The sequence below is a fragment of the Pempheris klunzingeri genome, chromosome 9 (genome assembly GCF_042242105.1).
Source record: "Pempheris klunzingeri isolate RE-2024b chromosome 9, fPemKlu1.hap1, whole genome shotgun sequence".
NCBI lineage: Eukaryota > Metazoa > Chordata > Actinopteri > Acropomatiformes > Pempheridae > Pempheris > Pempheris klunzingeri.
The window spans coordinates 26,595,991-26,623,491 of NC_092020.1; the positions used below are offsets into that span (position 1 = coordinate 26,595,991).

General features: G+C 46.0%; 1 protein-coding gene across 1 annotated transcript; it reads right to left on the minus strand.

Moving 5' to 3' along the window:
* Positions 1-27,501, minus strand: shtn3 (shootin 3). Its single transcript, XM_070836435.1, has 17 exons — positions 27,430-27,501; positions 21,609-21,669; positions 11,398-11,492; positions 10,375-10,534; positions 9,872-9,969; positions 9,655-9,736; positions 9,324-9,418; positions 8,776-8,922; positions 7,686-7,839; positions 4,544-4,721; positions 3,389-3,459; positions 3,009-3,112; positions 2,681-2,695; positions 1,910-1,975; positions 1,394-1,523; positions 787-1,093; positions 1-106 (listed from the first exon to the last, which is right to left on the minus strand). Exons 1-17 carry the CDS (start codon positions 27,499-27,501, stop codon positions 1-3), a joined length of 1,941 nt encoding a protein of 646 aa, XP_070692536.1.

Genomic DNA, 27,501 nt, shown 5'->3' on the forward strand with positions numbered 1-27,501 from the left:
TTAGCACTCGGCGTCGGCGCTGCCGTTGACCGAGGCGGCGCAGACGGTGGCGTGTTCGACTCCGTTTGACTGGACACACGTCTCAGTCTGATCCTCATCCCCCACACTGAGGGACAGAAAGACAGAAAGATCTATCAATGAATTAAGGAGCACACTAGTCCACATCCTGGTGTCTGAAGGACTGGTAGGTAGTAAAAGTGTTGGAACTGGTCCAGTAGATCACCTCAGCCAGCAGACACCAAACGGGCTGCAACGGCTGCAACGTGATCCTTTGGGACAACTGCACCTGATCACAGTAGGTCCACTAAAAGAGCTTGTTTGATCCACTGACAGGCTCAGAGTGTTATTCTAAGCGTGTGACAGCATCATGGAAAGGATCCCTACAGAGAGAGACCTGGAAGATCCTTTTGGTTTAACCACAAACAGCCGTTATATCACTCTCTGCACACACACCAGGCTACATTCACTAAAACAGGGATTTTAGAGAACAGGACACAGGAGCTGCTGATCTACTGCTGCCTCCATCAGTTAGACTGTTTGTGTTACTGTGTGACTTTGGTGTTTTAAAGGATTCAGTTTGGACTCAACACAATCTTTGTCCAACACACAGTAACACAAACAGACTAACTAATAGAAGCAGCAGTAGATCAGCAGCTCCTGTGTCCTGTGAGGTAAAATTAGTGTTTTTGTCAGTGGAGTCTGGTGGACCAATTCCAACACAATATGAACAGATAGGAGCCAGGTGAAGACATACAGTGGTGTGTGTGTGTGTGTGTGTGGCCCCACCTGTCCGTGCAGCCGTTGCTGACCGGGGGGGTCTCTGCTGTCTCCTTCTCACACAGCGAGCTGCAGGACCTCCTCTCCTGCCAGGATCCTGCTCGGGGCCCTTTGCCCGTGTCGGAGCTCTTCCTCCGGGCCACGACGGGCCCCGGCCCCGACCCCCGTCTCTCCAGGCTGACCCTGGGGCCCGCGGGCTCGGAGGGGACGCTCAGCCCCCCCGGCCCCTCCGGGTCCTTGCCCGAGTCGCTGCTGGTGCGCCTCCCGTTCAGGCTGTCTGAGGAGGAGACGTGGGTCATGTGACCGTCCCGCTCATCTGCACAGGAAGAAGAACGAATCCAGGATGAGCTCTTTGTTGCAGATACTTTCATACTAATGTAGTATTTTAATGGTGTGGTTGCTTCTGTAGAAGTAAATGATTTGAACACTTGTTCCACCTCAGAAGTTCTTCAGATAAAAACATGAACTTTATGTTCTAGCAGGTTGTACGTCAGTCTGACCTGTGAGGTGCGTCAGAGCGGAGAAAATGAGACTAAAGTTTGTTTTCTGAGATGAAGTCCTCTCTGCTCGGCTGGACTGTGAACTGAGCCTGAACCCGGTCCTCAGGTGACCTTACCTGTGCCTCCAGCCTCTCCCGCCTTGTTGCGGCGGCGTCTCAGGATGACCTCCAGCTCGCTGTCCTTCTTGCCCGGCGGCGACGGCCCCGCCTCCTGAGAGCCGCGGCTGGGGCTGCGCTTCACCGTCTCCTGGAGCCGAACACAGAACAGGACGGTGGTCATGACTCATTAATCATCAAAAGTCTTCAGCTGGAAAGTCACCGATGAATAACAACTTATCAACACCACTGAAGGAGAATCTGCCTCCTGTCAGAAGGACGACGAGTCCTGCAGCCGCACACAAACGTTACTGATGTCACGGACAAGATCAAAGTGTTTATCACCGTTTAAACTCTCATGGACAAACACTTCCACCCCCCATGAGTCAGTGCCCCCCCCCCGGCCCCTGACGCTCTCTGCTCCGAAGGCCTTTAGAGTTCAAACTGAGCCTCAGGAAAAGTGTGCGTTTGGACACGGGTCTGTTCTGTGTGCTGCTGTCGCCGTGGTGACGGCTGAGCGATAGCGGGGGGGTTTACCAGGATGCCTTTCAGCTCGTCCATGGCGCTGCTCTCCTGCTGCTTCTCCTCGCACGTCGGAGGCGGCTGCACAAGAAACCAAGAAACACAAATTATTTTTGTGGCACGACGCTGCATCTCATTTTAAACAACCAGCAGACACAGACCATAATATCCACACATAAATGTTGCGTTCACTGACAGGCTGTAGACCGTAAACCGGCCGTCACCGCATGGCAGAGAACACCGCCATGGTGGGATTTACAGCCAGTTTTCAGCTCCGTCACACACACATGATGCAGAATATACTGTAGGATGTTGTATTATATCATAATAATTCATTTAATCAATTATTAAACAATATGACATCACCATAGCAACGTGTGTGTTTAGTTTTTCCATCCTGCCGTCATGTCGGGGCGTTGGTTTGTTTGGTTTGACGTCCAGAAGGTGTCCGTCTGCCTGAATCCACGTAAACACAGCATTAAACACACACACACACACACGAGCCATTAAACAGTGTCTGAGGACTAATCTGAGCAGCCAATCAGGGAAACATGAACACAGCAGTCATTTCTACATCACCGTGCTGCGTTTCAGAAACACTGGAAAGTTGGAAATTCCAGCTTTTTAAAGACTGAATAAATGTAAAGTCAGCAGATGGACAAAAACCCAACAAGCACTCAGAGGGCGCCGTAAAGGGACGACGTGTTCACTGGAGGGTCTGAGGGGTGTGTGTGTGTGGGGGGGGGGGGGGGGGGGGGGGGGGGGGACAAACATCAATATACTCACTTTTACTGGCAGCTTCTGTGAGACAGAGAGGAGAGAGGAGAGAGTCAGACGTCTTTAAATCAGCAAAAGAACTAAAACGTTTGGCTGCTCTGACTCGTCTCAGGAGTGTTTCAGTGACCTCTGACCTCCTGACTGCTGAGCAAGGGTTTATGGTGAAGGGCCGTCAACAGAAAATGGTTTGGCTCATCAGTAACGATGCGTTCAGGTCCTTATGTAAGTTTAACATGTAAAGCTCCTGACGGCCCTGCAGAGGGACTGTGTCCACACTTTGGATTCTTTCCTGATCAGAAAACACCTGAACATAAACTACTGCTCCGTCCGTCCTCACCTTGCTCTCTTGACTCTTGACGGGTCGCAGGACGACGCCATGTTTGATCCTTTCCATCATTTCATTCACCGCCTTCACCTTCACGTCGTCCACACCCTCAGCAGCTACAGACAGACGGGGGGGGGGGCAATCAGTCAAACAAAGTAACAGGTGCACAGGTGTGGACGTCCACAGAGTCAGCTGAGTGATCAGACAGGTGGAGCTGATGTTACAGGTACAGGCTCGTCCACCAGGAGGAGCAGAATATGGGAGTTTATCTAGAACATCATCACGTAGAGCATCACCATGTTGGTGCATCCTGCCCCGTGGATATAACATCAGTATAACGTGTCATCAGTGCTGCTGTCTGACAGTGGAGGTAAAGGTGTGCTCAGACTCACCTGGAGGCTGCTCGGCCTTCACCGCTGCCCTGGAGCCTTTGGAGGACTTCCTCATGATGGCGATCAGAGAGCTGAGAGACGGACACAGACGGTGAGACTTTAATGTAAAATAGAGTCACACTCAACCAGCAGAACAGCTCCTGAAGTCAGAGAGTCAGTAGCTGAGCTGAGAGTCAGCTGATCTCCGTCAGAGAGCAGAGACATGAAGAGATGGATGTGATCCACCTTCAGTCACGTCCTTCATCCTGCAGCATCCAGCTGGTCAGGAAGATCCCTCAGTGACCCCCCCAGTGGTCAGAGGGTGCTACCGACACCCGTTTACCTCACTGAGTCTCCAGGTCAGCTCTGCTAACACTATGCTAGCTAGCATTAGCACTGTGCTCTGACAGCTCACCTAGCTAACGTTAACTTATAGCCTACAAGTTAGCTTACGTTAGCTTATAGCCTATAAGTTAGCTTATGTTAGCTTAAAGCCTACAAGTTAGCTTATATCATATCATCACACTCGATCCTGACTGGTCCATTACTCTGTCTAACAGCCCGTCGCCGTGGATACCGCTCTGATGGCTGATAGTTTTTAGAGCAATAACATCTTTTAATTCAGTATCTAAAACTGTTGGTCTCTTCAGAATCACCCATCAGGACGCCGCTCGCTGTTCGAAATCATTGATATATTTATAAAAAATGACGCTTTAACGCATCTTTAACTGTTTATTGTATGTTTTGTCTCTTTAGGGTGATTCGGTTAAACTGAAAATTCGAGTGCAGGGAGGTAGAGCGTTCGTCACCATAACAACCAGATTAACCAATCAAATCGTGGGGACAGACTGACACGCTGCGGTTCACAGTATCATCATACGTGGACCTTTACATTTAGTGATACTTCATTTTAGTTATCAGGATTATGGTCAGTCTGTAGCGACCACAGGGAACACTGTCTGTTATAACGAGGGGAACACGGCTATTGAAGGTGGAGCAATGAATCATGGGAATTGTAGTGAGGCAGTTTGTTTTTTCACAGTCAGAGCTCAGATACACAGACACGACAGTGGACAGTGAACGCAGCACAGTAACCACAGTGAGCTCAGACCAGGACCAGGCTCCGGGGCGGGGGCCACGTTCAGGTTTTGAGGGGGGGGGCGAGCTGTTCCTCACCTGAGGGGGTTGCATCTGGAGGGGGGAGGTGGTGGTGGAGGTGGCGGGGGAGGAGGAGGGGGAGGAGGCGGCTGTGGGGGAGGGGCGGGAGGCGGGGCCACCCCCGGCTCTGGGGGAGGGGGGCCCGTGGTGGTCGTCATGGTGATATTTCTCTGGTTCTCCTCCTGGAGCTCAACGACTGTGGAGAGGAAGAGGAGAGGGGGGGGAGGGAAGAGGAGAGGGGGGGAGGAAGAGGAGAGAAGACAGTTAATACTACCAACATCTAGTACTACTAGTATTACTAGTATATCTACCACTACTACTCCTACTACAGCTTTCCATCTCAACCTGATTTTACCCCCCCATCAGATCAGCTCAGTTGGTTCCAGGTTTTAAACACTCACTTGTCCACGCTGGAGTTTTTAAAACTTTTTGGTTTTATTTCTTTGTTTTTATGTTGTATTTTTATTTCTGTTACTGCTGCTCATTTATGTTCTTTTCATTATTACAATCTGTGAGGCATTTAGTGACTGTCAATAAAGTTTAGCATATTATTACTGCACCTACTACTACAGTACTACTACAGTACTACAGTACTACTACTACAGTACTACTACAGTACTACAGTACTACTACTACAGTACTACTACAGTACTACAGTACTACTACAGTACTACAGTACTTCCTGTCCTGTATTGGTAAGTTGCAGTGTGTGTGTGTGTGTGTGTGTGTGTGTGTGTGTGATGCTCTGCCTGTCTGCAGTGAGGAGGAGGATGATGAGGAGGAGGAAGAGTGACCCTCCTCCCACAAAGCTTATGCTAATTAGTGACTTTTTACACTACTCACAAAAAGTTAGGGATATTCGACTTTCAGGTGAAATTTATGGAAAATGTAAAAAGTGAATGCTACAGTGATATTATATCATGAAAGTAGGACATTTAAGTAGAAGCATGCACTGGTGATTTCTTCATTTTAAACAATTTATTTGAAGAAAATCTACCAACAGTGGTAGGTATACCACAACAGAACATGTTCAGTGTCTCAATAAATTGGGATGTGGCCAAAGGACGTCCACTCCTCTCCTTTCTGTGACTCTTCCAGTCTCTGTATCACTGTTCCAACCTCCTGATGACACTCTGTGACCCTCTAAGCTCAGTGAACACCTCCGTCTGAGGACTTCCTGTTTGAAGCCTCCAGTGTTGAGGTGCCGCTGATCAACTGTTAGGTGTCGTCTTGGTCTCATGATGTCAGAATGTGAACAGCAGGATGAGGAGGACTGTTTAAATACCAATTCTAACTGAAGCAGGAAATGTATTGGTGGATTCATGGATCAAACCTGTTGTGAATGTTGCTGTTAAGGTTCTTGTTAGAGAACAGCAGCTGGTGCAGAAAGTACTGAGACACTGAACAGTTGGACATGTGCATTCAAAGGTTTAGAGAAGGTCACATTAAGTTCACCTGAAAGCTGAATATCCCTGACTTTTAGTGAGGAGTGTGTGTTCCAGGTTTCTGCTTCAGTGTTCTGGTGGATTTAATGTTTGTGACAGCAGGTTTATTTACTGTGTTCATGGTGGTGGAAGAGTTTTTATCACCTTTTAGCTCCTAAAACTGAGCGATGGGGTGTCAGGACCACAGCTGGGGGGGCTGATAGTAAAACTATTAAAGTAATAAATGTACGATAAAACCCCACAGAGCTGTAGGAAGCACTGAACCGCAGTTCAGTTTAAACCACAGCAGAGGCATCGGACTCAGTCAGGACCCTCAAACTGGGTCAGACAGCATGTGGCACATGGGGGGGGGGGGGTATCAGTGTCAGGTCCACAGAGTGAGGACCCCCCCCCTCACCACGGGGACCACGTGTGCAGCTGCTGCTGCTGGTCAGCCCAGTAAACCAGAGCACCAATAATCAATAATCCAGCAGCAGCAGCAGGAATCTGGGCCGTCAGACAGCAGGTCTTCATCATCACCATCACCATAATCACCATCATCATCTTCATCATCACCACCATCATCATCACCATCACCACCATCATCATCATCATCATCACCACCATCATCTTCATCATCACTACCATCATCTTCATCATCACTACCATCATCTTCATCATCACTACCATCATCTTCATCATCACTACCATCATCACCATCATCACCACCATCATCACCACCATCATCACCACCATCACATCATCATCATCACCACCATCATCTTCATCATCACTACCATCATCTTCATCATCACTACCATCATCACCATCATCACCACCATCATCATCACCATCACCACCATCATCATCATCATCACCACCATCATCATCACCATCACCATCATCATCATCACCATCACCACCATCATCATCACCATCACCACCATCATCATCATCATCATCACCACCATCATCTTCATCATCACTACCATCATCTTCATCATCACTACCATCATCACCATCATCACCACCATCACATCATCATCATCATCACCACCATCATCTTCATCATCACTACCATCATCACCATCATCACCACCATCATCACCACCATCACATCATCATCATCACCACCATCATCTTCATCATCACTACCATCATCTTCATCATCACTACCATCATCACCATCACCACCATCATCATCACCATCACCACCATCATCATCATCATCACCACCATCATCATCACCATCACCATCATCATCATCACCATCACCATCACCACCATCATCACCACCATCATCACCACCATCATCATCACCATCACCATCATCATCATCACCATCATCACCACCATCATCATCATCACCAGAGACAGAGACCTGATCCAGGTCTGAGTGTTCTGGTCTAAAGTGGTGAACAGGTATGAAGCACATTGACTCTACTTATGTACAGTTTGGAGGTTTTAATAGTTTATGTGAGTTTTTCCAGTCTTCTTTACTTTGTATTTGTTATTACATATTTATTACATTATTACTATTATTAATATATTATTACAGTTATTTATGAACAGCTGTAGTCACTCTGCAGGTTAAATGATTGAAACTAAATATAAATATATCATGTTTTATTACCGCTCAGATAAAACTCGACTGTTTATTGTTTTAATGTTGCACCGACAGCACCGATAAAGTGAATGATCAATAATTATAATCCAATAATAAAACGTGTCTCCACCTCTGCCCTCCAGCTCCTCCTTCTTCTTCTCTGCCTGCACCAGTCGTTCCTCCACCTCCTTCTTCTCCACCTCCAGCAGCTCCAGCTGCCTCTGCAGAGCCTCCAGCTGCTGCTTCACACAGCTCTGCTGCAGCTGGGCCTCCAGGCTCTGCACCTGCACACACACACACACACACACACACACACACACACACACACACACACACACACACACACACACAGACTCTTATTGTGAAAGACACATCTGTAAATCAGAGGATAAACAACTAATATCACCATGAGAATCTGATCCATTCAGTCAGAAAACATTTGGAAAGTCTGGAAGAGCTGAACGATTAAATCATTTCATACCCAGTCAAGTTAGCACTGACAGGGCTAACAGGAAGTTAGCACAGTGCTAACAGGAAGTTAGCACAGGGCTAACAGGAAGTTAGCACTGACAGGGCTAACAGGAAGCAGCCCTGAGTCATTAGTCCTCCAGGCTCTGTGGGCCCAGCGATGAGGAAGATCCTGGTACTTTTATACCCGGACGTTAAACATGTCTTCCTGCTCCACTGAGCAGCGTTCAGAGGGCCCGGTAGCACCAGCTGGTCTGTACTGGTCCTGGACCTGGTCCTGGTCCTGGTCCTGATCCTGGTCCTGGTCCTGGTCCTGGTCCTGACTGCTCAGTGGGTCTCTAGGACGGACTTTAAGTTGGCTGCACCACTGTGCTGATTTTTGTTGTAACTTAACTTACTGGAAGTTACAGACTTCACAGAGTAAAGACCCCGTTAGCTTTAAAGTCCAGACATCACCACAGACATCAGCTCTGACAGGGCTGACACTAACCACTATTACTGATTAATCTGCTGACTGTTATTGATTAATTGATTCATTGTTTGGTGTAGAAATTATCAGAAAATACTGAAAACATGACCAGTCTACAGATCACATGATTAATTTTAGTGTCACAGACAAGGAAAGAAACCAGGAAATGTTCATCAGAGTTTGGACTCAGTAATCGATTATCCAGGCGGCTGGCGGTTAATTCAATTATTGGCGACTAATCAGTTAATCGACTGATGGTTGTCGATGAAGCCTGGTGGTTTACCTTCTGCTGGTGCTGCAGGCGCTCCTCCTCCAGGGTTTTGGTGACGGTGGCGACGTCCTCCAGAGCCTTCAGGAGCTGAACGCTGGGCTCTGCGCTCTGCAGCAGGAGCATGCTCTGCCTGTTGGCCTCCTTCTGCTTCACCAGCATCTGCAGGAGGAGGAAACAGCTTCACCTCCAACATCGTCCCAGTTTGTCCATCACACTCAGTCTGGTTTAGTCCTGCAGGCTCTTCAGTTTTCAGGTCAGTAAACACCAGATTCAGGACGTTTCAGTAATTAGGCTCAACATTATTAACTCACAGCAACCAACACAGTGATGCAGGACAGTATTTATCACAGCATCTTCACAGCTTCTGATGCAGCCAAAGTAAATAGTTATCTCATCAGACTGGAGGAACTCTGAGATCAAACCAGGTTCTTTAATCACAGCTGCACCCTAAACTGTAAATCTACCACATGTGAGTCTGACATCATGTTTTTCTGCCCCCCTGTGGTCAGACACGTGTTGATGAAGCACACACTTTGACATCAGAGCGTCTCTTTTTTTACCTCGTGGGCGTAAGTCTCAGCCTTGACTCTGAGGCTCTGCTCCAAATCCAGCTGCTCCTTCATCCCGTCGTACTCCTGAGCCGCCATCGTGGACACTGCAGAGACATCAGGCGATCACTCATCTGAACTCTGACATGTTCTGTGTGTTCAGGACAGCCTGACGGTGGCCTTCATCCTCACATCAGACACATATCCATCTGTCCGTCTGAACACACGGCGACATGCAGCACACTTAGCGTGTTAACATGAGCAGCAGTTTAACCGTGTTAGTGTTTCACAGCCCATGTTGGGTTGGATCCTTCCCTCGCTGTGTCTCAGTGCTGGGACTCACCTCTGTTGAACCTCTTGATGGTTTTGTTTTGTTGCTCAGCGGTGTCACGAAGCTCCTTCATCTCAGCCTGATCCTTCTCCGACTGCAGGAGAAAATCCCACAAAATCAGTCAAAGAGATGCATTCAGCCACTGTTTCACATGCTGGGATGCTCTGGCAGCAGTGAGGAAGAGGAAGAGGAAGAGGAAGAGGAACCGTTCACACGGCTCTGTCCTCACCTGTGAAGTCAGCTCTTCTATCCGTCGCTGCTGTTCATGAACCTGACAGACAAAATTCTTCTTCTCCTCCAGTAAACCATTTACCGTCTCCCTCAGCTCTGACAAAACACAGACAGGAACAGAGTGGAGAACCATGTTTACTTTTCAAAGCATCATTTATTTCTTGTTTCAGTGTCTCTTGTGCTACGAATTTGAGGGGGGGCCAAGAGGAAAGCTCATAGGTTCACATGGGGGTGTACTATGTGAATATAACTCTACGTACTGTACCTTTAACCTGTTGTTATACTGTGTGAATATAACTCTACGTACTGTACCTTTAACCTGTTGTTATACTGTGTGAATATAACTCTACGTACTGTACCTTTAACCTGTTGTTATACTATGTGAATGTAACTCTACGTACTGTACCTTTAACCTGTTGTTGGTACTGTGTGAATATAACTCTACGTACTGTACCTTTAACCTGTTGTTATACTGTGTGAATATAACTCTACGTACTGTACCTTTAACCTGTTGTTGGTACTGGGTGAAGGTGTCATGGCTGCCCTCGGCCTCGGCCTCGGCCTCCAGTGAGATGCAGTCTGAGATGCTCGGCAGCAGCTCGTCCAAACAGGGACGAGACGACAGGCTCAGGTACTTCAACTTCCTGTTCTCACAGTTCAGCTGCAGGTCAAAGGTCACAGATTTAAACTGCATGCAGCCAAAACACTGGACCCCATTTGTACATATTGTTGTCTGACCACACCAGACTCCATTCACAAAAACACAGTTTTTACCTCACAAACCACAGGAGCTGCTGGTCTACTGTTGCTGTTTGTTTGTGTTGCTTTGTGTTACGTAGATACTGTGGTGGACCTGAACTGACCCTTTAAAACACCAGATTCACACAATAACTCTAACAAACTAACCAATCGAGTCAGCGATAGACCAGCAACTGCCGTGTAAAAATAGTGTTTTTGGCAATGTGAGTCTGGTGGATTTCAAGAGAACGATATAATGGCTGTTTCTGGTCATACAAAAAGTAGATCACCTCAGACTCCGGCTCAGAGTGTTATTCTAAGTGTGTGACAGCATCATGGAAAGGATCCCTACAGAGAGAGACCTGGAAGATCCTTTTGGTTTAACCACAAACAGCACACACACCAGACTACATTCACTAAAACAGGGATTTTAGAGAACAGGACACAGGAGCTGCTGGTCTGCTGTTGCCTCCACCAGTCAGTGTGTTTGTGTTACTGTGTGACTTTGGTGTTTAATAACACAAACACACTGGCTGAAGATGATATTAGATGTGACAAACAATTTATAAAATAAATAAACATGGCTGTGAGCATCATGTAGTTTAACGATAACAGACAGAGACAGACGATGATGAGGCCAAATGGTCTCTGTGCAGCGTCATCCTGACTCAGCTGTGTGCTCTCCTGCTGACCCCGATAAGGCTAATCCTATAGCACTGGTTATTGAGTGTGTGTGTGTGTGTGTGTGTGTGTGTGTGTGTGTGTGTGTGTGTGTGTGTGTGTGACCTTTGTGGCCAGGGCCTCTGCATTCTCCCGACACGACTTCTCGATCTCAAGCTGAGTCTGCAGAACGCTGACCTCCTCTATCACCATCTGAGACACTGAGGGGAGGAGACACACACACACACACACACACGGACACACGCACACACACACACACACACACGGACACACGCACACACACACACACACACACACACAGGGTTACACAGTGTATTGTATTAGCTCTGACCATCGTGTTTCTTCGATGTTTGAGGATCATGTCTGATGCCAACATGATCAGATCAGGTTCAGGCACCTTGACGTCACCTCTACGACCAAAACACACCTGGACACACCTGGACAGACCTACAGCCAATCAGAGCGATGAAAGGTGACGTAGTGCTACTTTTATTAAATCCTTGTCTGAGATATTAGGTTCCTCTGTGCACAGTTACGTCCAGGAACACACGTCCAGCCACAGACTTCAGTCATCTATTTGGAAGGGAACTTTTTTATTTCTGGCTACAAAAAACCAAGATGGCGACCAAAACGGCGTCCACAAAGCAACGGGTGACGTCACCGTGGTCACATGTAAAAATACAGTCACACAAATACAAATGGTGTCGGTTCAAAAGTAGGAAAAAATAACTGGAAACGATCAGGGCGGACAGACAATCAGACAGGCAGGAAAACTCAAAAAGGCCGGAAGTAACGCTGACAAGCACGAGGACAACTACAAAATAAAACAGGAAGTCTGAGACTGAACTAGACTAAACTCAACCAAACTAAACCGAACTCAACCAAACTGCACCAGACCCGGCGGCCTGCTGGTCCTGACCTCACACCTCATCTTCAGGGCTCTTTAGACAACAACAGGATGGTGTTTTTGGTGTCATTTTCCTTTAACCAGGTGCTTCCTGGTGTCGCTGAGCGACTGTTGTTTCATCGTCTCTCCTGCTGGAAACGCTCAGACGGTCCTTTTGCATCTGACGTTGTCATGACAACCATCACCACTGAAATCAAAGCGAGCCGCCGGAGACCATCAGACGCTCGCAGCTGTCCAACGTCTCACCAGAGCTCAGCGAGGCTTCGGTTATTTTAAAATGACCCAGATACGCAGGAAGTCTGCTCGCTGTGTCGCTGCCGCAGAATACAGATCCTCTCATTGCTCCTTGCCGCCGCCGCCGCCTGCACTTCATATGTAACCAGTCACCTGGAGAGGCCTGGAAGGACCTGGAGAGGCCTGGAGGAACCTGGAGAGGCCTGGAGGAACCTGGAGAGGCCTGGAGGAACCTGGATTGTTTTCCAGCCTTCCAGCAGGAAGGTCTCGATAACATCTCTGATCCATTGACAGACTCGTTCCTGGTCGAAGTTCAAGCCTCAGATCTGATTATGCTGCTCTCACACACTCGGGGGGGGGGGGGCACAGAGGCGTCTGGCTTCTCAGAATAAAATATAATTTTGCCTTGTTGGAGTTTGAAAGTCACAAAGTCACAAAGTCCCTCTGCAGTCACTGAGGTTTTAGATGTTTGATGTTCATGTACCAGTGAACCACTTGCTCAACTCCTAAAGGAAAAACTATGATGGATGACTGAGAATCTTCACAGACATCACGTGTGAAAACTACCCAGAACCACAGAGCAGGACGCACAAGTGTGTCAAGTGCTGGCTAACTTCCTGTTAGTCCTGTACTAACTTCCTGTTAGCCATGTGCTAACTTCCTGTTAGCCCTGTGCTAACTTCCTGTTAGCCCTGTGCTAACCTGAATGGGGATAAAATGATTTAATCGTGCAGCTCTTCTAGACTTTCTGAATGGATCAAACTCTGATGGTAAAACAAGTCGTTTATCCTCTGACAGCATCCGACACCAACCAGCCGGTCCCACCAGAGTCCACTACAGTCCTGCTGCTAGAGCCAGAACCACTGAGTGCCCCCCCCAGTAACAGACCCAGAGTAAAACTGAGTGAAGCTGACTGTCTGGCCCTCAACAAACTAATAAAGTTATTTGAAGCAGGCTGTCACACAACCAGCTGTAAAAATAAGTTCAGTGAGAAAAAGGATTTTAACCAAATGATCCCTCTGAGAAGCTGCTGTATTAGTTTGAACTATATTTGGATTTTTCAGTAAACAGATAATCTCCATATGAAAGGACGACACACACGTATCAGCCATGAGCAGCTGCTCCTGTAACATCCTCTGATCAATGAGAGCGACCGCTTCCTGCTGGATTTATAGATGTGATCGGTCGGTTACTTTGGTCTGTCAGCTGTTCTGAGCTGCTGCAGCCGAAACAAAGACTCAACTACAAGTGAAATGAGCAGAATATGAGTCTGACCTCAGAGGTGTCGTCAATAAACTGATCAGTGATCAGATCTGTTCACACGGACAGACTGCTGTAGCCTCAGACTGGGTTAGAAGAGGACGTTTTACTGGAGTCACATAATAATAATAATAATAATAATAATCTACTTCAGGTCTGATCCTATGCAGCTGCTTTCTGTTCTTTCAGTGAAAAGAATTAAAAACATGTTAAAAGTGAAACTCGTATCATGGCACTCATCGGTACGATCCAAAACACAACAGGAATGTCACTGTGACAACCGTCCCCATGACAACCGTCCCCTGTATCTGTGTCAGTGAGGCCCTCAGGCCCTCTGAGTCCACCTGACCCTGATCCTCACAGGACCTCAGGTGGTCTCTGTGCTCACAGGTTCATGACTAATGCTCCTCTGAGTGACTGTGTGAGACACACACACACACACACACCCTGGTGTGTGTGCAGATGGTGGATGGAGGCTCTGCTTTGTTTAACAGATGATGGAGGTTTGGTCTGATGTCCATATGGACATGTTTATTTACATTAAGAGTCTAAAATCTAACAATCTGCTGATTTTCTTGTCATAAATTTAGAGAGAAACCAAAGAGCTTTGGTGATGTGACCTGAAGAACTGAAGACCTGAAGACCTGAAGAACTGAAGAACTGAAGACCTGAAGACCTGAAGAACTGAAGACCTGAAGACCTGAAGAACTGAAGAACTGAAGACCTGAAGAACTGGAGGCCAGAAGAAGACACAGGGGAGGCTTGTGAACGTAGACTGAAAGCAGCCGATGAGCGGCTGTGTTCAGTGTTGCTAATAGTTAGCTTCCTGCTAACAGAAGCCAAAGGCTGCAGCTAACTCCAGTTCATGTGTGTGACACCAGCTAACGTTACAGCCTCCAAACACAGTTTATCATCTCAGAGGGCTTCACACATTCACACGTCAGCAGAAAAGAGGACACACAACACAACAGCGCGGGGGGGGGGACGGCCTCCCCCAGTCCTAAATAACACGTTTCACATTAGTGTAAAATATGTGAAAGGATCCAGGTTACATTTCTGATCCTGATGACACCAGAACAAAGACCAGATCAACAGAGCAGCTTTAGTGTCATTAGACGTTTAACCCGGTGACCTCTGACCCCTGACGATGGTTATCCCAGAGAGGCTCTTTGGGGGCGGACAGACTGGTGAGGAGGGTGAGGGTGATATGAGAGAGGAGGAGGAGGATGACAGGGAGGCTTCTGGGTCTATTATTATCCCTCCGTCAGCTCTCTCTCTCTCTCTCTCTCTCTCTCTCTCTCTCTCTCTGGGCGCCATTCAGCTCATCGCCTCCGCTCGGCTGCACGGCGGCTCAGCTGCAGCTCTGTGGTCAGACACTGCAGAGAGATTCAGAGTTTCACTGGAGAAACCAACACCGAGACCACAGGGCCGCTAGCTAACGTTAGCTAGCCGTCTGCTGCAGCTGTAACAGGGTCGTACGTACAACTACCTCCAGTTATAATCACACACACTCTGGACCTCCACACTGCACATATGTTGAACGTCAGAGCACGTTAAAACAGTTGTTGTAAGAGCGATCGCTGCTATCTTAAAGCTAACTCCTGTCTCAGACATGTATTTTGACTGTGTAGGACCTGGAGCAGAAGGCCAGAATAAGATGGAGTTCATCCATGAAGAGATGTGGCGTCGTTCAGATCTAACCAACTCAACGGAAACGCCCACGGTCACTGTTCCAGGAAATGATGCTGCTTTTCTTGGTTTTGCATCATGATAACTTGAATATTTTTAGGTTTTGGACACTTAGTTAGACGTAGGTGTCGGTCAAACAGTGTTTGTGTAATGACTCTGCCTGCCGGGGGGGGGGGGGGGGCAACAGGTCTGTGCTGCAGGTTGAACTTCCTTAAAGCAGCAGCAGCAACGATCCACTAACTAACTAACAATGGTAAAGATCATTATTCTATAGAAAAAGATATCATCAGCTATTAAGAAGTCCTGCACAGCCTCACTAAAGTCAGTCTGTCGGACTAACAGTCTAAATATCCAAAACTTTTCTCTTTAATATCATGAAAGACTGAAGATAGCAGCAAACATCCACATCAGAGCAGCTGCAACTGGTACATGTCTTCTTCAAAATAACACTTCAATTGACTCTGATTTTCTGTCGTGCTTCTTGTGTTTGTGATGAATAAAGTTTTGGTTCCTGAGGTGATGACTTCTTTCTCCTTCAGCATCACAAACTGAGTTCATCCTGCAGGCCTTCGTCAGTAAACGAAGCCCTGAAACCTGCGATGATCTGAAACACAGCCTTTGTTTTCCAGCAGTGAGCTAAAAGCCTCTTTAGTGACGGTGATTCGGAGGATTAGCCGATGATGAGCCACCTCACAGCGTCAAAACAGCTCAACGGGGATTAAACACACCGACTGTCTGACTGACTGTTTCCAGGCCGAACAAGTCCAACAGCTAACGTATAAAACTGTGATTTCTGGTGAATCCTGAGCTCCACCAGTGACTGAAAAAGGCCTTAAAATACTTCACACCATGAAGCAGAGTGAGTATTAGTGTGAGGGGTGTTTAAGCTGTGACTGGAGCCCCGAGCTGAGCGGTGAACAATGAGACGACTAATCCGGCCTTCAGCAGCTTCTCTGAGCGTCGCCTTCAGAGTTTCTGCTGTAAACATGACGAGCAGCGCTGGAAGCTTTTCTCAAACCAAACAGTCCAGTTGTTTTACTTAACTGGAGTTATTATGGTTTGACTTCTTATGTGTGTGGGAGTTTATCTACTTGGTTATTTGATTCACCGGTGATCATGTAGGTGATTATATTCATCAAACAGACCTTCAAACGGAGGTAAAATGTGGAACGAGGAGGTGGTATAGTGGTATAGTTCTTCTAATCTACGCTTATCTTTATGTATTGTTGTCTAATTCAGTTTAACTTAATTGGTTTGCTTTGTGCCACAGTGAAAGAAAACAACATTCATAATTCATTTCAGGTAAAAAAAATTACTGTTGAAACCAGTAAATGTGCCGTTTCAAGCTTCTGAAACATCTCTAATGAAGAAGTCGCAGACGTCACACTAAACTAAACTGGTCCTGAGCTCTCAGAGTCTGAGAGATAAAGTGCAGCCACGGGCCGTCTTCTCCGTCCAGTACACTGAGTAACTAGGCTGCCAACGCTAACGGCGCTGCAGGCGCTGAGAGATGCTGAGTGGGATCACCGTTAGCTTCCAGCTACACGTTAGTGACCACAGCGTTAGACGGCGCTCCTGCACGATGGAGTCAGTGCAGGTGACACACACACCTGCCTCCTCCTCCTCCTCCTCCTCCTCCTCCCTGTGTTCCTGTTGGACTCGGAGAGTTTTCCTCATCCTGATTCATTTCCTCACCTTTGTTTTTGAGGAAACACATTTTAGTCACCTCACCTGTTTTATGCACCTGTGATTATTTTTAAAATCTCTTTTACACTTTATCTTATCATGTCAGTGTGGCGGTCCCTCCCCCTCCCTCACCCTCTGTCTGTATCTGATGTGAGACCCACAGACGCTGTGGCTGCTGCTAAAACAGAAGCGGCACTACAAACATCATCTTCTGCAGATGGCACAGAAACCTCCAGGAAGCTTCGGACATCAGTGCTGCTGCTGCAGGATTGATGTCCGTCTCCGTTCTGACTTTACACCCACTTGCCGATCGGCTGCTCATCCATATTTAGGAGTGTGGTGGTCTGGGTGACATCCTGCTCTTCAGTGAGGATGGAAGAGGAAGTCGAGGTTCCGTAGCTGAAATGTGACTCCCATGGACTTAAATGTGTTGAAACAGAGTTTGACCTCAGCTGTCTCCCATCATTAGATGTAGACTGAAGGTGAGGCTGCACTGCTGTGGTGAAGTTCCTCTGCAGTCACAAACTGTCTTCTGGTGCCTAAACTGTCCACCACAACTTTCATCTGAGACTTTTTCTGTTTCTTTGAACATAAACTTTCCAGAGTATTGCAGTTTCAGAACAATAAAAATGGGCTGACAGCACAATGGCACACCGACGTACTGGAACTAACATATCAAATATGCTACCACTTCAATTTCCATCCCTTTAACAGCACGGATGTGTGATGAGTCGCTATCTTCCATCTTCTGACAGTGAAATCAGTGGTTTTGTGGGTCGTGATGCTAAAAAAAGTTCCACTGTTTCACAGCTGTTTCTTTCCCCATGATTGTTTCCAGGCTCCTGTTGGACCTGTGGACAGTAATCATGGCCACGACTCAAAGTCCAGAGAGCATCCTGGGAGCTTCGTCTTCATCATAACTGGACGTCAGCGTTACCCCCGGGGGGGGCAAACACGCTCAGACAGAGTAAATCTATTATCTCTCAACCAGAGAGGACTGATTGGAACAACTGTTTCTGGGGTTATTCTGTGCTACTATCATAGTGTCAAAGGTTTCTACCCCTTTCCCAACACGACTGGAAGTGACTTCCTGTTCTCTTCAGCCCCAGTGCATTATGGGTTAAATGCAGTGCTCGTCCACCGTGGAGGCGAGTGTATAATTATCTCACAGCCAGCCTCGTGTCAGGTCATGTTGTCACTGCTTTATCGTCAGTTAATCGGTGCTGAACTCTCTCAGTTCGGCCTTTGAGATTCAAACGAGTCTGAAATGAAGCACCTGCCCGGAGCGGAGCCTCCCTCATTAAGCCCTTTAAAACTGGCCATCAAATATGGAGTAGCAGGTAGAGAGGCCGTCTGAACCACCACAGTGGATGAAGAGTCGGGCAGGAGCGGTGACCCCCCCCCCACACAGACACACACTCATCCTTCCCCCATTTTCTGCTGCTGAATAATTCACGACAGGAGCGTTCAATAATTCATGGGAATAACATGACAAGAGCGACCGGTCCCCTCTGGGGAGCGGCAGTGAATGAATAAATGAGCGGATGAATGAAAGACTGAACGTATGAAGTGACGGGATGTGCAGCGGAAGGAGGATCACAGTTTCTGCTGACTACCAACATCTCAGGTCCAGTTTTGCTTCTGACAACAAAGTGAAGGAGCTGCCCTCCGTTTGTCTCACAGCTCTTCATCCTCCGACTGTCTCAGACACAGAATGACCTGAAGTGTTCATCACAGACCACAGACACAATCTGAGAGACCCCCAACTGGGTTTGTCAACTTGTGAGCAGAAAACAGTTCAGATGGTTTTAACATCCAAGTTTGATAATCCGTCCGGTAGCTGTTATTAGATATTTCGGTCAAAACCAAAGCGGTGGATTAACAGACTGACTCTTCCTCACCTACAGCTGCCAGCACGACGAACAGGCTGCTGTGACGCTGTGACTGGAAATACAGCGTCATTAACAGACTAACAGCAGCCAAAGATATCACCGGATCACTTTCAGAGCGATCTAATGGACGATAGAAACACTGTCAGACAATCAAAATCATCCAAACTTAAACCCCCCATTAATGACACACTGCCCCAGACTTCCTCTGAACCGTCTGGTTTCTGTTTCTTTCTCAGCAGGAACACATCGACACGCTTACAGACCGTTATCGTTATTATTGTTATCGTAATCATTAATGTCACAACTATCATAATCATTACAGCAATACAGCTATCGTCATTATCATCATTGTTATAATTATCTATAATATTATTAATAAGTTTTAGTTATCATTGGCATTTCAGTTATCCTTATAATTGTGTTTCTTGATGACTAAATATAACAGTTGGCTTAAAACAGGTAAAGGTGTCAGGTGTTGTGGTTATCCATGGTAAAGGTTTCCATGACAACAAACAGTCAGTTTCAGAGGTGATCCAGCCGCCAGCGTCCCCTCCACCCTCAGACATTTGGCACCCATCCTATCCACTTCCTGTCCTACAGAGCGGTGTAAACCGAAGCGTCACGCCGAGGTGAGCGCCAGGTGGAGGCTGCCCAGTTCTCCTGTTACCTTTTGAACAGACAGGTGACTGACCTGACCGGCACCACTGACCAAACCACCTCAGAGACCACACAATTCACACAGTATCCACAGTGTAGAGTCATCTGTCATTAACGTGCTCCATCGTTTAGGAAGGAAGATAATGACACAGAGGATCACCTGCAGGGACAGCTGCTGCATCACTAAATGATCCTTGAATATAATATTACATTACAAAGTGACTAAACATGATAATAATGACTAAAGTGAAGTAACGTCGTCTCTCCTTCTACCTGCTTCCGCCTGAACACACCTGATGGCCATCAGGAATAAAACCGTCTCACCTCTGTGGATGGTCATGACAGCAGCGCTACCGTCCGGCTCCCTCACCGTTAACGCTGCAGGTCTCAGCTCCACGGTGGAATCAGAGGTTAACCTCTCCTCCCGTCGCCTAACTACTCTGGCGGTCGTCATGGAAACGGGGACACCCTCCCCTTCCTCTCTTAAAGACGCCCATTCAGAGGAGGAGGTGTGGGTGATGTCATGTCAACAGGTGAGGAGGAAAGGTGTGAAGGGTGGGGGAGGATGGGGGAGGTGAAGGTGTCGGCTGTCTGAGCGGAGGCGGGGTGACGTGTCGGGCTGCTCTGTGTTCAGGGGGAAGTGTTCTCCCTTTAAAGGGTCATTACAACAGATAATTTGGGTTTACTGCCACAGTTTCAGCTGTTGTTTCATCAGCTGTAGCCCAGCAGACCAGTCTTTTTCACTGCACTTCGGTGTTCGGTTTTAACGAGCTAACGTTAGGCTACATCAATGTTCATGTCAAACAGGTCAATAAATCATAATATCGGTACAGTTACTTTAATAGATGTGGGTCAAATAATGTTTATATGAGCTTTGAATGAAAATATTCCTGATTTCATCCTCAGATGAGTTTGTTAGAATATTTCTTCAGGAAGAGAAAAATACCTGAGCTAACATTACTTTAGCTAAGTTTAGTTTAGCTAACTTTACTTTAGCTTACATTTCTTTAGCTAACTTTACTTTAGCTAACATTAGTTTAGCTAACTTTACTTTAGCTAACATTAGTTTAGCTAACTTTACTTTAGCTAACGTTTCTTTAGCTAACTTTACTTTAGCTAACATTACTTTAATATAATACTTTAATGTTGCTCTCGCTAGCATTGCTGTAGTTAGTGTTAAAATATTTCTTCAGGAAGAGAAAAATCCCTGAGCTAACATTACTTTAGCTAACATTTCTTTAGCTAACGTTTCTTTAGCTAACTTTACTTTAGCTAGCTTTACTTTAGCTAACATTTCTTTAGCTAACGTTTCTTTAGCTAACTTTACTTTAGCTAACGTTTCTTTAGCTAACTTTACTTTAGCTAACGTTTCTTTAGCTAACTTTACTTTAGCTAACTTTACTTTAGCTAACGTTTCTTTAGCTAACTTTACTTTAGCTAACGTTTCTTTAGCTAACTTTACTTTAGCTAGCTTTACTTTAGCTAACATTTCTTTAGCTAACGTTTCTTTAGCTAACTTTACTTTAGCTAACGTTTCTTTAGCTAACTTTACTTTAGCTAACGTTTCTTTAGCTAACTTTACTTTAGCTAGCTTTACTTTAGCTAACATTTCTTTAGCTAACGTTTCTTTAGCTAACTTTACTTTAGCTAACGTTTCTTTAGCTAACTTTACTTTAGCTAACTTTACTTTAATATAATACTTTAATGTTGCTCTCGCTAGCATTGCTGTAGTTAGCGGTACTTAAGCTAACGTTGTGGAGGGCTCAGGTTTCCTTGTTATGTCCTGAAGCTTTTTCTTCCAAATAACCGGAGGGTTTGTTGTCTGATCTCCTGACGTCTTTTCAGCGATGCTAACGTGTCTCCAGGCTGACGTGTGTGCGTCCTACATCTAAAATCACTCGCTGCTCGTTGTTCCAGATGTTTGAATCCAGTCGTGTGAGTTGAAAAGCTGCTCTGAGTCTGTGATGAAGGTTGTGGGACGGTGGACTCACCCCTCTTGATGTGTTTGAGTTGTCTCTCGGCCTCGTCTCTCTCCTCCGTCAGTCTGCAGCACTGCAGGAGCACAAGGGTCGACACATTAGTCACCACTTAAAAACAGCAGATTCACCAATGGAGTCTGGTGGGTGATACTGCAGCTTCACTGACTAACATTTGATTAAAAACCACTAATGTTTCCGTCCTTCAAATTAATAATTAATTCTCCTGATTTACTTAATTTGTCATCTAAAATCATAAATTGTGGCCTCAGTTTATTTTCTCATTGTGTTATTTAACTGCAGCCACAGAAACTCATGTTAGAGGTTTTAAACAAATGCATCACATTTTAGAACTAATCAAATGTTTATATGGAATATTGATCTGAAAAGTGTCTGGTATCTACAGCTGTGACATAAATGGAGTAAAAACTACAATATTCTGAGCAGTACAAGTACAAATACCTCAACATTAGAGTTGAATACAGTATTTTATTTTATTTAGTACGTTACTGTACTGTATCCCTGTGTACTAGTACAGCATCCCTAGTGTACTAGTATAGTATATCTGTGTACTAATACAGTATATCTGTGTACTAGTACAGTATATCTGTGTACTAGTACAGTATATCTGTGTACTAGTACTGTATATCTGTGTACTAATACAGTATATCTGTGTATTAGTACTGTATATCTGAGTACTAGTACTGTATATCTGAGTACTAATACTGTATATCTGAGTACTAGTACAGTATATCTGAGTACTAGTACTGTATATCTGCTGCTGTGTATCTACTGGACGTGGTTTTCTTCTTCTCTACACGTTCCGTCCTCACCTGAGAGGTGACACAGGTGTCTACCTGTGTCACCTCTCACCCCAAACCTCCCCTCTGCCCGTCAGCCACAAGCTTAATTATTCATCTGACTGCATTAATTAATAATTGGTAGGAGGGAGCCTCAGTACCTGCCAGCCTCCAGAAGCTACAAAAAGAGCTATTTTGTTAGCAAAACTATAAATAATTGAAAATCAGACTTCCATAATGATGCTTCACCTCTTGGCTCGGCACAGAGCAGGGTTAGGGTTAGCAGAACAAGGAGCTAACACTCATGTGGATCAAATAATGTTCTAGCTAATGTTGTGATTCACACTAGCAAACTCAATGAGTCACTTTAATAAAGGAGGGTGAAATAAATTCCAGTGAACGTTTAAATGAGCTTTGGATGAAAATATTCCTGATGGCATCAGACGAGTTTGTTAACATACTTCTTCAGGAGGAGAAAAATGCCTGATGAGGAAAATAGTCGGCCAACGTTACATTAGCCAACGTTACATTAGCCAACGTTATATTAGCCAACGTTATATTAGCCAACGTTACTTTAGCGGATTTTACTTAAGTTAATGCTACTTTAGCTAACGTTACTTTAGCTAAGGAAGTCTCAGGGTTCCTTGCTATGCTTTGAGGTTTTGAGGGGGAGAGGATACCTGGGGTGATGGTACTAGATATATTATAAAGTTTGTTTGTCATGCGTCCTTTTATTACATATTTTTAATTCATGTATTGTCATTCAGGTCTGATTCTTTACCCCCGCGGCTCAAATGAAATCCTTGAGGAAACAGAACTTTTGTAAAATGAACCTTCACAAGATGAAGGTGCTTCTTTAGACTTTAGACTTTAGACTTTAGACTTCTTTATTTTATCCCCCATAGGGGGAAATTTTCTTGTTACAGCAGCAACAATATAAACAGGGACAGTGAAAGAAACAAAGCAATAGAAAAGACAAAAAATAGCAAATAAAACACGGGAAACACACAAAAATAAGGAAGAAACAAGAAAAGTTTTGAGGAGCTGCTGCAACTGGCTGCCACTCTCGCGGCGCCATCTTCTATCTAAATGACAAGATAATACGATAACACGTAAAACACACATTTCATTTCTTCATCTTGACTCAAAATCTCATGAAAGTCTGTTTTTATTTTTTCAAAATGAACCAAAACTCTGACAAAGCAGAAGGTTTTGGATGGATGATGACAGAGACGACAGAAATACTCATGTTAAAGTGTCTCCAAACCTCTCTAAAGTCTGAGTTTGAACCAAACTGAGCTCACTGAGATGAACCCAAGGAACGATTTGACCTTGTCTGCTTATTATGCAGCCCGTTCGTTGTCCAGCGCCCAAGGTTGAGGAGCTCTGAACAAAAGCCTCATAGAGCTGCTTTCAGTGCATCTTTAGAGCCTCTGTGTCTCCTCTGAAACTCAAATACTCCAGAGTCAGACGGCAAGGAGGTTTAAAATGTTAGCGGCTACCACGTCTGCCTCGGTGCAGCAGAGGATGGTTTCCTGCTCACCATATTCTCCACATTAACACTGATTTAGCCCGCTGAGGGCAGCCCTGCCCTCCTCCATCAGCTCTAAATGTCGCCGCAACACCGACAGCCCATCACTTCTGATAACAGGCCCTCTCTCTCTGCTCCTGCTGACGTGTCGGCTGCCCTACAAAAGGCAAAAAGCCCCAAACTTCTCATTTTCACATCCACGGGATCTGATGTGAGCATCCCTCGTCGAGCTATATTTAGGACGAGCAGCTGTGGAGGAGCCTGGTCTGCACGGTGGAGCAATGAAGCTCACTGAGGCTAACAAGAGCAAACCTGCCGTCAGACTCAAGGACAGTCTGTGGGTGTCACCTGGACGCCTTCTGGGAGGAGAGAGACGCCGTTAGTATTAAACTACAGACGCTAATTTTGTCTGTTGTCATAATCAATGATCCAAATGTATATGTCTGGGTCCAGTAAGTAAAGTAAAGTAAAGTAAAGTTTGTTTCCTCATAGATTGATTCTTTCAGTATGTGATACTGTGATCGAACACTGGACATGAAACCAAAGGAGGGAAGAGAACTAAGGTGCATTTCCATGAGAAACATCCGATCGCAGACGACCTCAAGAGCTCGATCATTACCTTCAAAACAATGAAGACGTCATGATGACAACCACTCTCATCCAGATGTGGTCGAACGTCCGGTGAGTTTCACCTTCACTTTGTGAAACAGGCGTCTCAAACTGTGACTAGTTTCACCGTCTGATCCATTCAGTCCGAAAACATTTGGAAAGTCTAAAATCATTTTATCCCCGTTCAAGTTAGCACAAGGCTAACAGGAAGTTAGCACAGGACTAACAGGAAGTTAGCACAAGGCTAACAGGAAGTTAGCACAGGACTAACAGGAGGAAGACTGAGGACTTCAAAGAAAAGATGAAATTACAAGGAGAGCACCACTAAAACTTCTTTAAGCGTCATTTTCATCGACAGTGTAATTTGTCGTCAAAATGTGCGTAAAGGGTTGAAAACAGCAGCAGAGTCCATGAACGCACCAGAGCTGAACTGTACGCACTGACAGAGGCAGAGGAATAAATGATTGTTTTCCTCCTCCGTCTGCTCTCAGGTTAACGAGGGGGTGACTTCACCTCGTTACTGATGAGACTTACTGCCTCTTTTCCTTATTGGACGGAGATGAACGGCGGCCCTTTGAGCGATCGCAGTCAATACTGACGTTTCTGCACTCGCTTCATTTAAAGCGGTAATGGGAACTCGTGAGGCATTCACTGACCTCAGCAAACAAACAAAGAGTCACTTTAGGTTCAAACAAGCTCCGGAAGAAAGAGCTGACGTCGTGTCAACATTACAGAGAGTTCCTACCATCTGAAACTCTCCATGATGCTTCATGACACAGTTATGGCCTCCACATGTTTAAGATTACAGAACATTTAATATAAGAAGAAGATGGAAAAAAGCACCATCACTCCAAGATTTGTGCAAAATAGTCTTATCATTTATGAAGCAGCGCTCACAACACTGCAGATCAAACTCTGTGTGACTCTGGAGTCTTAAAAGGGTCATTCGGTCACTCAACAACACCAACACACTGACTGATGGAGGCAGCAGCTCTAAAATCCCTGTTTTAGTGAATGTAGTCTGGTATGTGTGCTGTTTGTGGTTAAACCAAAAGGATCTTCCAGGTCTCTCTCTGTAGGGATCCTTTCCATGATGCTGTCACACACTTAGAATAACACTCTGAGCCTGTCAGTGGATCAAACAAGCTCTTTTAGTGGACCTACCAGTCATTCAGACACCAGGACCCAGACTTAAAAACACTGGTGTTCTCCTTTAAATAGAAACGCCATCATTTGGTATGTGAGTGACACTAAAACCACAAGTTCACGTATAATGTTTTCTGAATTTGTAGTTTAACAAAATCATCTTGACACGAGATCCACCTCTCTCAAGTCTTCAGAGATGTGAAAGACGCAGCAGAAAGCTCCAGAAGCTAAAAGGTCAGCAGCTCCTGTTTGATGGCTCCATGTCATTTAGACACCAGGGCTAAAAACACTGGAATAACCCTTTAACAGCACAACCTCCTGGGCTTCCTGCTTCCTTTGGTGGATGTATCGTGCCCCCCCCCCCTTAGAATGAGATGACTAACCCTCACACACCCCTGGTCTAATCTGCCTTTAAAGGAACGCCGCTCATGTGGACGCAGACATTTAAACTGCCAGTCGGAGCTCAGACTAAAAGGCTCGGCTCCTCCAGCAGGAAGCACTTGGCCCACTTTCTCCAGCTCCACCTGCAGCCTCACACACTGTCAGCTCCCATTTCCCTGAGGAGGGCAGCGGGTTCACCGGCACACAGCCAGCACCCTAGCATCCTAGCCTAGCATCCTAGCCTAGCTTCTTAGCCGAGCATCTTTGCCTAGCATCCTAGCATAGCATCTTAGCCTAGCATCCTAGCATAGCATCTTAGCCTAGCTTCTGTGTAGTATTAGTACTGCAAGTGGTACCAGAGTACTCGTACTGTGTGGTATTAGTACTGTAAGTGGTACCAGAGTACTTGTACTGTGTAGTATTAGTACTGTAAGTGGTACCAGAGTACTTGTACTGTGTAGTATTAGTACTGTAAGTGGTACCAGAGTACTTGTACTGTGTACTGTGTAGTATTAGTACAGTAAGTGGACCAGAGTATTGTGTACTGTGTAGTATTAGTACTGTAAGTGGTACCAGAGTACTGTGTACTGTGTAGTATTAGTACTGTAAGTGGTACCAGAGTACTGTGTAGTATTAGTACTGTAAGTGGTACCAGAGTAATGTGTACTGTGTAGTATTAGTACTGTAAGTGGTACCAGAGTACTGTGTAGTATTAGTACTGTAAGTGGTACCAGAGTACTTGTACTGTGTACTGTGTAGTATTAGTACAGTAAGTGGACCAGAGTACTGTGTACTGTGTAGTATTAGTACTGTATGTGGTACCAGAGTACTGTGTAGTATTAGTACAGTAAGTGGTACCAGAGTACTGTGTACTGTGTAGTATTAGTACAGTAAGTGGTACCAGAGTACTGTGTACTGTGTAGTATTAGTACAGTGAGTACTACCCTGCTGTAACAGCAGGTAGAGGTGTGGCAGAGGCCTGTGAAGGACCACACATATTAATACTGCAGTGTGTGTGTGTGTGTGTGTGTGTGTGTGTGTGTGTGTGTGTGTGTGTGTGTGTGTGTCTCCTCTGGGCTAATATCCTGCACCAACATGGAGCTCGTGCTCCTCTGTTCTCTCCATCTATGAACCTTTAACCCCCCCGTGAAGCTCCGCCGTGACCCTGAAACAGCAGCCCCCCTCCTCCTCAGATGGAGCGGCGGATTCAGGGAGGGGTCCGGCTCTTTCACGGCTACAGCACCCTCCAGGAGAGGCCGGCCGGCGGATCGCACCCCGGCCCGCAGACCGGGGTGCGTTCAGGGGCTGCACCTGCACAAAGAACCGGAACAGAGCCCCCCCCCCCCCCCAGCCTCTTTTATCGGGTTACCTCAGTCTGCATGTGCGCCTCTCTCTCCTCCCCGCATCCCTCCGTGAGCGCGGACGATGAGCAGGGAAGCAT

What these genes read in the sequence shown, in the direction of transcription:
- shtn3 (XM_070836435.1), bottom strand. Translation starts at nt 27,501, where the DNA reads ATGCTTCCCTGCTCATCGTCCGCGCTCACGGAGGGATGCGGGGAGGAG. An exon ending in TCCAGATGCAACCCCCTCAG is followed by an intron (nt 3,460 to 4,543) that starts GTGAGGAACAGC and finishes TCCGTCTCTCAG; the next exon opens with CTCTCTGATCGCCATCATGA. An exon ending in AGCAACGGCTGCACGGACAG is followed by an intron (nt 107 to 786) that starts GTGGGGCCACAC and finishes TCTGTCCCTCAG; the next exon opens with TGTGGGGGATGAGGATCAGA.